The following is a 12,657-nucleotide window of genomic DNA, read 5'->3' on the forward strand; positions in this document are numbered from 1 at the left end:
AGACTTACTATGTCGAAGAGAATTTATTTTTCAGTGACTCAACAGAATATGTTCAAATATTTGTATTTTTTTCCGTAACTTATTTTCAAAAAAACTTGACCAGGAATCAGCTGCAAGTATGATATTTCATTGCTGTGTTCTGCACGGATCCTGAAGAAGGACCCTGTTAAAGAGACCTCATTAAGGACATTAATTACAATTAGGCAGATTTTTCAGTTCATCTCTGGGATTTGAATCATCTGAAATTGAAACAAGTGGCCTCTTGGGTATGTGTACATGTATAAATTAATACATTCACTCATGTCTTTGTTTCAAGAGATGTGGTAAGAAAGCACAGATTTTTTTTCCTTATAGATTAATTTGTATTTTTATTATAAATTTTAAATTTTATGCAAAAAACTTACACATTTTCGTTTCTCAACATGGTCCATCAACATTGATTGTATAACATAAAGTGGACACGTTTCAGGACTAGTTAACTGTGAAGATAATGTCTTATAATGTTCATAACAAATTAATTGATACACAAAATAAAGACACTACACATATAACGAAACTACACATCCCAATGGACAATCATTTAACATTTAGTACTCGGAGAAAAACTGTATAAAGGTACTGTCGGTGTTCTCTTATTGAATATATACAGTTAGTGGAGTAAAACATTTTTCTCTAGTCCCCATGTACTTCAACTGGTCTCAATCCCTTTTCTTGAGAATCACAGCAAAGAAAAAGTCAGGAGGAGAGTTAACGTCCCCTATTCAATCTATCGAACATGAGACAGCCATTAGGCGGTTACAGGAAGTCCAAAAAAACGTTATTCAAAACACAGCGTTTATCTCCAGGTGAGATTCGGAGAAGAGATGATGTCCTCACAACATCCCTGTTTTAATCCTTTAAAGGTGGTTCATCAGGCATTTGTGCTGCAAAAAGAAATCACATGATACTTAAGTATAATGCCATTACACACTTTAATCACAGTGAGATGTAAAAAGAAAGTTAGCACAGAATTTTAATGTATAGAATATAATTTAGTGTACATATTGCAGTGGTCCACCTTTACAGTTATTATCTGCCACCAGATAAAACAGCTGAATGAATTAAAACATTCTGGTTGAGAACGTGCAAAAATTCAGTTTAATCAGATTAATAAGTGCTGCATTAGAGGAGGAAATGTGTTTCTGTGTTCAGAAACTGATTCTGTAAATTACTGTACTAATACTTAAACTGACCTGACAACTTGCTGAGAACAGGTTGCAGAGTGTCCTCTATGTCTTTCCTCTGGGCGATGAAGTCTGACAAGGCTGGGTGTTGGACACTCTGGATCCAGTCTGACCCTGCAGAACATGCACGCGTACAGAGGTTCTGTGCAGGAATTTAAAGAAGAGACACGATGAACTTAGAGGGAAGAAAAACAGACAATGAAACACTGACATTTCTGTTAATGTGTAACAGTAGAAGTGAAAAGTCAGAATAGGGTGTGGCTCTAATTAAAGGGCACTAATGGAACTTTAGAGGACAGTTTTATCATTCACACATTCACTCAGTGCATCTACTTGCAGTAGTGTAGTGTAGTCTAAACTGGGATCGAACTACTGACCCAGTTTAGTAGACAACCCGCTCTACCTCCCTACCCCAGAGACACTCACTAATACTGTACGATGGCAGTGACACGACTACAGTATTTATAATAACTGACCTCATGAATAAACAGACAGACAGACAGGTTTACTATTCAATTGTGGTTTCCCACACGATGGCAGTAATGCCACAAATATTATTCGGGGTTAAACTCTAAAATATGGATCCCATTTACAACTAATGAAATGTTAATGGCTAAACCAATAAATAATCTTTAATTTCAGTGTTGATCCCAATTAAAGAAATGTTTTACCTTCTCTTCCTTCGTGAGGCTCCTCCCTGAGTCTGAAATAATCTTCTTAACAAAGGCTAGATATGACATCAGGTCCTGTTTAGCTTCTGTTTGAAGATAAACATACATAGAATTAACAGTAACATACATCTTTACAAATCAAAGGTTGTGGAAGATAACAGCAGAACGTCACCGGCCCACACCTGCCAGGTCGAGACAGTCTACACAGTCTGTCTTGGAGTATCTCCGAGCCACGTCCACAGGCCTCTCCCCCCTGTAGGTCGTGGCCTGTCTGTCAGCTTCCAGTTCAAGCAGAGTCCTCACTGTCTCCACGTGACCCCAACAAGCAGCAAGGTGCAGCGCTGAATAACCTGAGACACAAAGGCGATCAAACTGAGGCCAGTGCAGGTGGCTAAGGTAAATGGTATCACAGTTTTCCAGTCTTATCGACCCTCAAAGGGTTTTATACATTCACACTCATACTTTACATTCATAAATCGTCTTTTAAACACTGCTGGCAAAGTCGCCACATGTTCAGTATCTTCTACCCAGGACAGTTTGGGATGTGGACTGGAGGAGCCTGAGATTAAACCCCCCAACCTTAATGTTTTTAAATAGAAATATCTATCACAAAAATGTATTAAGTGCATGTGGCTAACAGGTTCACTGTCAGATCCTGTGGAAATAATGACCCTGGTTTTCCACTGATCTGATTGGGCAGACTTCTAGGTCAGAGCAGTAACCATGATGATTAAACCTGGTAAGAAGTGAACCAGCTTTGTAGGACAAAAAATGTTTTGTTGATAACCACTGCTCCACAGTACAGGTCCTGCAGTGGGACCCTTGTTATCAGTGACATAAATTAGGTAACTGTTTGAATTGTAAAGTTAATGCATTATAACCTGATTTACAGTCACATTCAACTCTACAGTGAGTGACATCCACCTGGTGCTGATGGATAAAATGGATTCATGGCCTATACATTGTCTGGAGAAGTGTATCACATCTGATCATAGCAGCTATGAGTATACTGTACATCCTACTGAGAGATTCTGCATATTCATTTATCCAGTATACACACAAATAGAGATGTATATATGAAACAGACATACAAATATATTGTGTGTTCATACAAACATGTGTGTTTGGATTAATTTCTAAATAAATTAACTTGATTGAAAAAAACAAAGTTTAGAAGAGGTTTGGCTAACACATTACAGTGGAAAGGGATCACATTAGCCAGAGATAGCTAGTGAACTTCAACGGCTATAATTAATCTCCAGTTAGCATTGGAGTCAACCTGATTAAACCTGAGCAGTTATGAAGGCCATTTTTTATAAATGTAGAAACAGAAAAAAATAAATTTAGAACTGCTGAGTAAATTAATGTAGTGATACAGAAATAGAAACATAGATGTAGAAATATATAAATAAATGAATGTATACATGTAGAAGAATACTGTAATAGTATTTGTATGTAACTGTACATTTCAGATTTTATTTATAAATATATTTAGTCCTTGATAAGCAGAAGCCTACTTCATATAATATTCCATATGATATACATAATTGAACCCAGCTCTCACCGCTCGCAGGCTGCTCGTTGACCTGAGCTCCTCCTCTCACCAGCACTCGGACGATGTCGCTCTTTCCCAACATGGCGGCGGTTATCAGAGCATTTCTCCCTAGCTCGTCCTTCTTACTGAAAAAGTCTGTTTCCTGCGACTCGCCCTCGACACGCTCAGCTTGTAAATACTGCTCGATAGAGGCCAAGTCTCCGGACAGCACACATTTAAAGATTTCTTCCGCAACAGACGACATGTTGTCACTCACTTATGTTAGCTGGGAGCCAGACAGGAAGCTGCTGTTGTCATGGTGACAGCGTCATCCACGCTCTAACGTCTAACCCAGACATGGACAAAGTACGGCCCGTTAGGCTTTTTAATCCGGCTCGCCGAACTTGTCCAAATAAAAAATAAAAATTTAATAAAAATTATTATTATTTTTTTTTAAACTAACAATTTTGTAGCACTTAAATGGCACATACTTATAGAACTTTGTAGTTTTGCTTTATTTTTGAAGAAATCGTACTTTCTTGATTCTTGATGTTCTGGGTTTGAACCCTGGGGGTTGAATGCACTTATTGTAAGTTGCTTTGGATAAAAGCGTCAGCTAAATGAAGTTTGCCAGGGAGTGTGGTGTATAGGGCTTGAAAAGGCACATGATCTCCCTTCACTTTTTCCCTTTGCCCTGTGAGCCCTTCTGTAAAATGAGAGGATCAAGGAAACAAAAAGTGGACAATGAGTGCCAAGTGTTTAACACGCAGTCGAAAACAAAATACTTTTTCACTGAATTCCAATCGAAGGCTGTATGCCTGATATGCCGAGAAACTGTCGCAGTTTTCAGAGAGTACAACATCAGCCGTCACTTTGCTACGAAGTCAGTCAACGCAAGAACAGGTGGCTGCAGCTCAGAGGTTGGCGACTTATTTACAGACTCAGCAACATTTTTTTTCACAGACAGACTGCGATTAAAGGGTCATCTACCAAGGCATGTTTTTTGGGGGGCATTTGAAATAGCAAAGGCTAGCAAGCCAATTTCTGAAGGCGGGTTTTTGTTAAATGGCCTTGCAAATAAGTGCTTTGCTACTTGGTAAAGGCCAAATCCTTTCATGTAATGATTTTTCCATGTCATTTATATTAGTTCACAAAAACACTCCATCTATCTGTTCCTGGCCTGGCCCCTCTGTCAAATTTTGGAACCCATTGTGGCCCGCGAGTCAAAAAGTTTGCCCACCCCTGGTCTAACCGGAGGTTTATGTTTCTTAACTGTTTTACTTTAACATGATCCACTGGGACGATTGTTAGAGAACAAATGCCACAGCTTAGTTTTCTACAGTTTAATTGAGCTCTATAAATAAAATGTTTTACTGTAATCTTTCTCAGCAGTTGCAGCGTTGCTTCCTCTTCCTCCCTCCTCCATGAAACCATCAGAGATATGAACTTACTTCATCATTTATGACGGTGGTGTCTCCTGCTGAACATCTTCCCCACAGCTTTACTGTAACATGAGTTTAGGAGGGTTTTTACTTTATAACGCTGCTGGGGCTCGTTTGCATCAGGATCTCTGCTTTGTCTCACCTGTCACAGCTGTAGTTTCTCTGTTTTTGTGCTCGACTAAGCCTACTTATGAAATCATTGGGCTAAGTAGTTACAGGCATAAGTACAGGCATAACACTTGTCTTTTAAACTCATAATGAACAAGGGCTGTTTTGAGAAAGTATTTACAGTAACTCAAATGACAGTTTTCCATTATATTCTTCCAGCTATCCATGATTCTAATGTAGAAACATTTCTGGATCAGTTTAATTTAACAAGACAAATGTATCTCAGAAAAAAAAAATGAAATGATGATGTGCAGTTTGAAAAGAAACTACAAAAATAACCATATGCTTCACATTCATCCTGTTTTTAATGCTAATGAAGAAAGTGAAAACTTGAGCCTGGAGAAAATAATGCTAAGAGGAAATTGAATTAATATTGTTTTTATTCTATTTATCCAGTTTAATGTTCCTTAAATGTTTCTGAGGAGACTTTGTCAACTCAAACCCTCCGTCCTACCCTCCATAGGCATAGTGGTGAGGAGATAGTGAGTGAACTGTCATTTTTGGGTGAACTATCCCTTGAACATATGTACGAATCCAAATAAATTAGTAATAATGTTGAACAAAAGAAAACTGTGTCATCCCAAATAACAGGTGCTGATAACCAAGTCATAATTTATTTCCATGAAACATCCATCAATATATTGACAAATGAAACGAAATCAAGTTGAGAGATTACTTCAATTGTCAAGTCTTCAGTAGATGTTCCACCTTGGTAGAAACTGAGTGTGTGTATTGTGCAGTTCAGAGTTGGGGATGTTATTCATACGCTAACACCTGTTTGCCTTCAGTCTCTCAGCTCTTATCGGGTCTGTCCATGTCATCTGTGTCGAAGCTGAAGGGTTTATCGTAGCCCATCAGGTGATTGTAGTTGTGTGGGATGGGGAACAGGTCTGGGTTTACCAGCATCCCCGTGTTATTGACGTAGAAGGTGGTGAACATCTTGCTGACATCTGGGATCTTGACCTGGCTCTGGTGAAACGTGTACTTTTGTCTGTGAGGAAGACACTGTATGTGATGGCAGTGTAGGTGTCTTTGTCTGGGTTGTGATAGAGACGGACCACGTAGCCCTTGGTGATGAAGTGGAGGAAGACGGGGGGGAGGAAGGTGAAGAAGCCGATGCCACAGAAAGCGGCCTGCAGGGCAAAGCTCTGGATGCCGAGTCCGGTCTTTAGGAGGATTTGGGGCATGAGGAAGAGGCTGGTCCCGCTGGTGCTGTAGGAGAACATCTTCACCCCTGACAGAGAGAGAAGATTCAGAGAGTTGCTATAGGTACACTTCTGCTTTTGTGTTGTTTTTAAGTTGTAAGTTGCTTTGGATAATGTGTTTAGTAATAAGGGAAGATTTTACTTTTTTTATCATCTCTGTGTTGACTTAAATGTGTGTAGTGCACCGTACTAAGGACAGATCATTACTATGATTGCAGGAGGCCACATGACGACCCTAACAGGAGAGGACATTGACTACAGTGGTGAACCGCTCAGCAAAGGAGGACTGGTGGCCAGTGTGGGTGTGGACCATAAGGCTGTTCTGGAGAAACTACCCAGCTGGGACCCTGAGAAGCACTGAAACACACAAACCAAGAGCCAGTGGTTGTGATACGTGGCGGCCCTTTTTCTTTCAACTAGGATTGGTCTGGAAACGTTAAACAATTCTGCACGATTTCATCATCGTGGGTCACAAAACATCTACTTGTCAGGTGATTGGAGACACTCAGAGTGTGGAACTGAAAACTGGAATGGCTCTGACCACACACTTCTCCACACATACATACGTGCAGCTAAGAGACATGGTGCATCTTCCTCTTCACATGCATACACAGTGAACACTGGATAACAGTTGCCATCCCAGAATCCCTTTCCTTCATCTTCAGAGGACAACAGGATGACTAATGTGAAGAGTTAAACCGAGGAGCGATATTGAATACAAAAAACCCTTTGGATTGACAGATATGTGTTTTTATTAACATTTAATCAAGTCCCATCTTCATCACAAAACAATCACAACATCACCTGTTTATGAATGTGAGTCTGGGAAAATGTTTGCAAAAAGGTAAACCGATAACTGTAGGTCCTGAAGAGAAGGAAAGTTTTCTGTAGATTATATTATTTCACGAGTCATACTCATAGCAAAGGCCAGCTTCATCAAGTTACCAATTTTGCTTAAATACAGCCAAACAGTTTAATCCTAAATTATTGGGATCTTGGAATCATGAAACAGTCTTTACAGTTTTATTCGACAATTAAAGGTTTGATGACAACAATGTGCTTCATTACTCTTTCTCCCCTTTTCTACTGCAGTTTCGATCTGATGGGTAAAAGAAAAGAAAACTGCAGCAAAGTGTCATGCAGCGTCAACAAATTCAGTCACTCAAGCCACCTATAAACGTTCTGTAGATCAGCAGATGATAACTCTGGAATTGTACTTCTTGACGTTTCAGTCATTTTGGTTTGTGGGTCGAAAATGATATCAGTGTGTGCCATTCATTGTGTCCCCTACATGTCTATCATAGCAGAGGTGATAGATCCTTGTGTTGGTTTTGTGCTTTTGTGTGTCACATTATCGTCTGCTCTTTCCTTCCACTGCTGCCATGCTGAATAGATGTAGGGGGCTGATAGGCAAGAAAGACCACATAATACATATTGTGACGCCGTTGTGTCACAATACATTCAATTTCAATTAAGTCAAATTTAGTTTTCCCATTACAATTTATTGCCTTTTCCACTGAAGATGATTAAATCTATTTTCAGGTATTCCATGATGTTTCCCTAATTCTCCCTGGCTGGTAGTGTGTGCAAGAAAGATGATGATGATAAAGGCAAAGTGTTTATTGAAGCCTTCTACGGAGCAGAGGTCTAATCAGTCAGAACATCTTAAAAACATCCAAGTTTTTCTTTGTTGTATTTGATCACACCACCACCATAACATATCTATTACAAACTGTTTGGTTCGGTTGGACTCTTTCATGTCTTATCTCTCCAGAGACTGTTCCCGTTCACTAGGTACAATCTCAGTCAAGAAGAGACTTGTGAAATGTTCTGTTCATCATATTCCTTTGGAGTCTGGACTCTGCCCTGTGTTACAATACATTGTGTACTTGCATGGTTGTGTTCACTTTACACAGCAGGGAAAAAAAGTGACTGGCTCGATCAGTACTGTCTGCCCTGAGTGTGTCTGTGTGTTTAAACTGCCACTTGGTTGTGTTACTTTTGACGTGAACCCATGTGAAATTTAAACTCCCCTCAATTTCTTGAAGATAGAAGTTTATTGTTTCATGTTCTGCTTTGTAGATGCAAAACAAATGTGTCGAGGGTTAAGAGTTAAATACTCAGAACATGTTCTGCCTGGAGATTATAATTGATGATGATGATGATGAGAAGAAGAAGCTGTCAGAAAGATAAATACCTGTATGGATGACGTGGCTCAATTCAAAGAAGCAAGCAGCTTCAGGGTCCCAGGTAGAGCTGTCGGAGTTTGTGTGCTGAGTTTCAGAGAGTGCCTTTAATCTGCACAACACAACATTGTCGATGGAGGACGACGTTGGCCACGGCACTCAGCATGGGTTCTTTAGATGTTGCTTTGATAACAATGAATGATTAACAATTAAATTTGTTACAGTCGGTGACATTTAAATAGCACGGTTATTGTTTGAATGGACATACTTGGATTGTGCTACAAATGTACTGCATGAAAGACATTTAGAAATATAAAAAGATTTAAGGGAACTTTCTGCCTATTTTAGACGATGTCTGTCCACAGGGTTTTTTGGGGAAGGACTAAAAAAAAGTTGGACAAAAGCTTTCGTGGCTCCAGAGGGTAACGTCTGACAAATATCTTCAAGTGATGTCATATGACTAACAATATCATAACTGCAGATTTTAAAAGAGCATGATGTGCTGCTATATCTGGTCGTGAAAACTATTGAAAGGAGGTGTGATAATCACCGGTCGTTGTGGCGTTAAGCAGTGGAGCTGTGAGAGCCACACTCTCCTGGCAGAGTGACTTTGTGTTGAGTCATCAGAAACCAGTGACTCGTGGTAACAGGAAGACTTACTAAGTTTGCAGTAAATTAGAAAGTGGTGATAATTGACATATTCTGGAGTAATTTGAAATGGGCGTGGCAAAATACCTCAACAGAGCCACCTACGGAAACCCCCTCATTTAGCATTCACTCATCCACACGAAAATTAGTACCGTTGTGTTTCATGACCAGATGAACAAAAAAAGTCTCTCAGTGCATTATGAAAAACGCAACAAGAAGCCCGCCATTTTTTATTTAGTGGCCATTTTGGCCATATTCCACATTTTTACTTTGATGTACTTGTAGTAGAGTTTTCATCAAATCAACTTAAAATTGAGATTTGTGTCATCACAACAAGACGGAGATTAAAACTTATCCAAAAATCGATTTTTTAACACACAGTGTGACCTGGCCTGGCGTCAAAGTTTGATTACACCCCATTAAAACACGAGGTTCTGTAACGCGGACATACATGGACGATGAATCCTTTGATGCTGAGCCGTAAACAAACAACTCCACTCCTGCAATGACAGTGGTCATAATTCAAAGGAATCTTTATTGTCTTGTTATTATTATTATTTGCCATTTTGGTCTTTTCCAGGGCCTAGACCAGGGGTTTCCAAACTGCGGCCTGCCATCCACTTTTAATTGGCCCGCATCAAAGTCTACAAATATAACAGTATGTCACACTGTTTAAAGGCAGCTACACTAAAGGCAGCTGCCTTTGAACAGTGTGACAACACTGCTGAGGAGAGGTAAGACTGTTGCTCTTTTCAATAGTTTGTTAAAACGTGGGGGAAAGAGGAAGTGAACGAGAGAGGGAGGAGCAGAGGTCTGTTTCTGTTCAGAGGAAGTGAATCTGTTCTTCAGTCTCTGGCAGCAGCTGAAATGGAGCAGCAAGAAAATCACCTGGACAGAGAAAGATTCTGCTGTTTGATCTGTGTGGATCTACTGAAGGATCCAGTGACTACTGGCTGTGGACACAGCTACTGTAGGAACTGTATTAACACCCACTGGGACAAAGAGGAGGAGAGAGGAAGCTACAGCTGTTCTCAGTGTAGACAGACCTTCACACCGAGGCCTGTCCTGGAGAAAAACACCATGTTAGCTGATTTAGTGGAGGAGCTGAAGAAGACTGGACTCCAAGCTGCTCCTGCTGATCACTGCTCTGCTGGACCTAAAGATGTGGCCTGTGACGTCTGCACTGGGAGAAAAGTGAAAGCTCTTAAGTCCTGTTTGAATTGTCTGGCCTCTTATTGTGAAAAACACCTCCAGCCTCATCTTCAGTCAGCTCCATTAAAGACGCACAAGCTGGTGGAGCCCTCGGAGAAGCTCCAGGAGAACATCTGCTCTCGTCACAACGAGGTGATGAAGATGTTCTGCCGCACTGATCAGCAGTGTATCTGTTATCTCTGCCCTGTGGAGGAACATAAAGGCCACGACACAGTGTCAGCTGCAGCAGAAAGGACTGAGAGGCAGAGAGAGCTTGGGCTGAGGAGACAAACAATCCAGCAGAGAGTCCAGGACACAGAGAAAGACGTGAAGCTGCTTCAACAGGAGGAGGAGGCCGTCAATGGCTCTGCTGATAAAGCATTGGAGGACAGTGAGGAGATCTTCACTGAACTGATCCGTCTGGTGGAGAAAAGAAGCTCTGATGTGGAGCAGCAGATCAGATCCCAGCAGGAAACTGAAGTGAGTCTCGTCAGAGAGCTTCAGGAGAGACTGGAGCAGGAGATCACACAGCTGAAGAGGAAAGACCGTGAACTGAAGCAGCTCTCAGACACAAAGGATCACAACCAGCTTCTACACAACGACCCCTCACTGTCACCACTCAGTGAATCTACACACTCATCCAGCTTCAGGATCTGTCCGCTGACGGACTTTGAGGATGTGACAGCAGCTGTTTCACAGGTCGGAGGTTGACTACAGGACATTCTGAGTGAGACAGTGACAGAGATTTTACAAATTGTGTCTCAAGGGGATGTTTTACTGCGACAACCAGAGCCAGAGACCAGAGCTGACTTCTTAAAATATTCACAGGAAATCACACTGGATCCAAACACAGTATACAAATATCTGTTATTATCTGAGAGAAACAGAAAAGTAACATGGGCGAGAGAAGATCAGTCTTATTCTGATCACCCAGACAGATTCACTGATTGGTGGCAGGTCCTGAGTAGAGAGAGTCTGACTGGACGTTGTTACTGGGAGGTGAAGGTGGGAAGGGGAGGAACCGTTGGTGTAGCAGTCACATACAAGAATATCAGCAGAGCAGGAGACTCACGTGAATGTTTATTTGGACACAATGATAAATCTTGGCAATTTTATTATAATGGACACAGTTATATCTTTTATCACAACCACATCAGGACAACAGTGTCAGGTCCTGTGTCCTCCAGAGTAGGAGTGTACCTGGATCACAGTGCAGGTGTTCTGTCGTTCTACAGCGTCTCTGACACCATGACTCTCCTCCACAGAGTCCAGACCACGTTCACTCAGCCTCTCTATGCTGGGCTTAATATTTATGATGATACAGTCGCTGAGTTCTGTAAACTCAAATAGACTTGATTCATTAAAAGCAGTGATTTAGATTCTGTGTTTAAATCATTAACTTCTTTTGTCTCAATGTTTGTTGATCAAAGTTCGTCGTTTACCTCCTCTCCGACCTCCTCTCCTGTCTCACCTCCTCTCCTGTCTCACCTCCTCTCTCTCACCTCCTCTCACCTCCTCTTTCCCTCCTCTCTCACCTCCTCTCCCTCTTCTCCCTCTCCTCCTCTCTCACCTCCCCTCACCTCCTCTCTCACTTCCCTTCTCATCTCCTCTCTCACCTCCTCTCTCTCTCCTCTCTGACCTCCTCTCTGACCTCCTCTCTCCCCTCCTCTCTGACCTCCTCTCCTCTCCTCTCTGACCTCTTCTATCCCCTCCTCTCTCACCTCCTCTCTCTCACCTCCTCTCTCACCTCCTGTCTCACCTCCTCTCTCCCCTCCTCTCTCACATCCACTCTCATCTCCTCTCTCTCTCCTCTCTGACCTCCTCTCTGACCTCCTCTCTCCCCTCCTCTCTCACCTCCTCTCTGACCTCCTCTCCTCTCCTCTCTGACCTCCTCTCTGACCTCCTCTCTCCCCTCCTCTCTCCCCTCCTGTCTCACCTCCTCTCTCTCACCCTCTCTCTCTCCTCTCTGACCTCTTCTCTGACCTCCTCTCTCCCCTCCTCTCTCACCTCCTCTCTGACCTCCTCTCCCCTCCTCTCTCACCTCCTCTCCCTCCTCTCTCTCACCTCCTTTTTCCCTCCTCTCTCACCTCCTCTCCCTCTTCTCCCTCAACTCCTCTCTCACCTCCTCTCTCACCTCCCCTCTCCCCTCCTCTCTCACCTCCTCTCTGGCCTCCTCTCTCACCTCCTCTCTCACCTCCTCTCCCTCCTCTCTCTCACCTCCTCTTTCCCTCCTCTCTCACCTCCTCTCCCTCTTCTCCCTCACCTCCTCTCTCACCTCCTCTCACCTCCTCTCTCTCTCCTCTCTGACCACCTCTCTCCCCTCCTCTCTCTCACCTTCTCTCTCTCCTCTCTGACCTCCTCTCTCCCCTCCTCTCTCACCTCCTCTCTG

General features: G+C 42.2%; 3 protein-coding genes across 3 annotated transcripts; 1 reads left to right on the top strand and 2 right to left on the bottom strand.

Annotated features, from left to right (window-relative positions):
- Nucleotides 1-672: 672 nt before the first annotated feature.
- Nucleotides 673-3,693, bottom strand: LOC133017566 (ankyrin repeat domain-containing protein 45-like). Its single transcript, XM_061083675.1, has 5 exons — nucleotides 3,459-3,693; nucleotides 2,077-2,244; nucleotides 1,895-1,980; nucleotides 1,233-1,365; nucleotides 673-710 (listed from the first exon to the last, which is right to left on the bottom strand). Exons 1-5 carry the CDS (start codon nucleotides 3,691-3,693, stop codon nucleotides 673-675), a joined length of 660 nt encoding a protein of 219 aa, XP_060939658.1.
- A 2,034-nt stretch (nucleotides 3,694-5,727) lies between these two features.
- LOC133017567 (transmembrane protein 70, mitochondrial-like) lies at nucleotides 5,728-6,556 on the bottom strand. The gene is given in 3 exon segments (XM_061083676.1): nucleotides 5,728-6,021; nucleotides 6,024-6,347; nucleotides 6,484-6,556. Coding segments are annotated over 3 exon segments (588 nt in total). The 3' UTR covers nucleotides 5,728-5,830.
- A 3,442-nt stretch (nucleotides 6,557-9,998) lies between these two features.
- Nucleotides 9,999-11,618, top strand: LOC133017568 (E3 ubiquitin/ISG15 ligase TRIM25-like; the record flags this gene model as incomplete). Its single annotated transcript, XM_061083677.1, has 2 exons — nucleotides 9,999-10,844; nucleotides 11,061-11,618. Coding segments are annotated over 2 exons (1,404 nt in total), but the record flags the coding sequence as incomplete, so codon positions are not given.
- Nucleotides 11,619-12,657: the final 1,039 nt, after the last annotated feature.

This window comes from Limanda limanda, chromosome 13 (genome assembly GCF_963576545.1).
Source record: "Limanda limanda chromosome 13, fLimLim1.1, whole genome shotgun sequence".
Lineage (NCBI taxonomy): Eukaryota > Metazoa > Chordata > Actinopteri > Pleuronectiformes > Pleuronectidae > Limanda > Limanda limanda.

What these genes read in the sequence shown, in the direction of transcription:
- LOC133017566 (XM_061083675.1), bottom strand. Translation starts at nt 3,693, where the DNA reads ATGTCGTCTGTTGCGGAAGAAATCTTTAAATGTGTGCTGTCCGGAGAC. An exon ending in CAACGAGCAGCCTGCGAGCG is followed by an intron (nt 2,245 to 3,458) that starts GTGAGAGCTGGG and finishes TTTGTGTCTCAG; the next exon opens with GTTATTCAGCGCTGCACCTT. An exon ending in AGACTGTCTCGACCTGGCAG is followed by an intron (nt 1,981 to 2,076) that starts GTGTGGGCCGGT and finishes ATCTTCAAACAG; the next exon opens with AAGCTAAACAGGACCTGATG.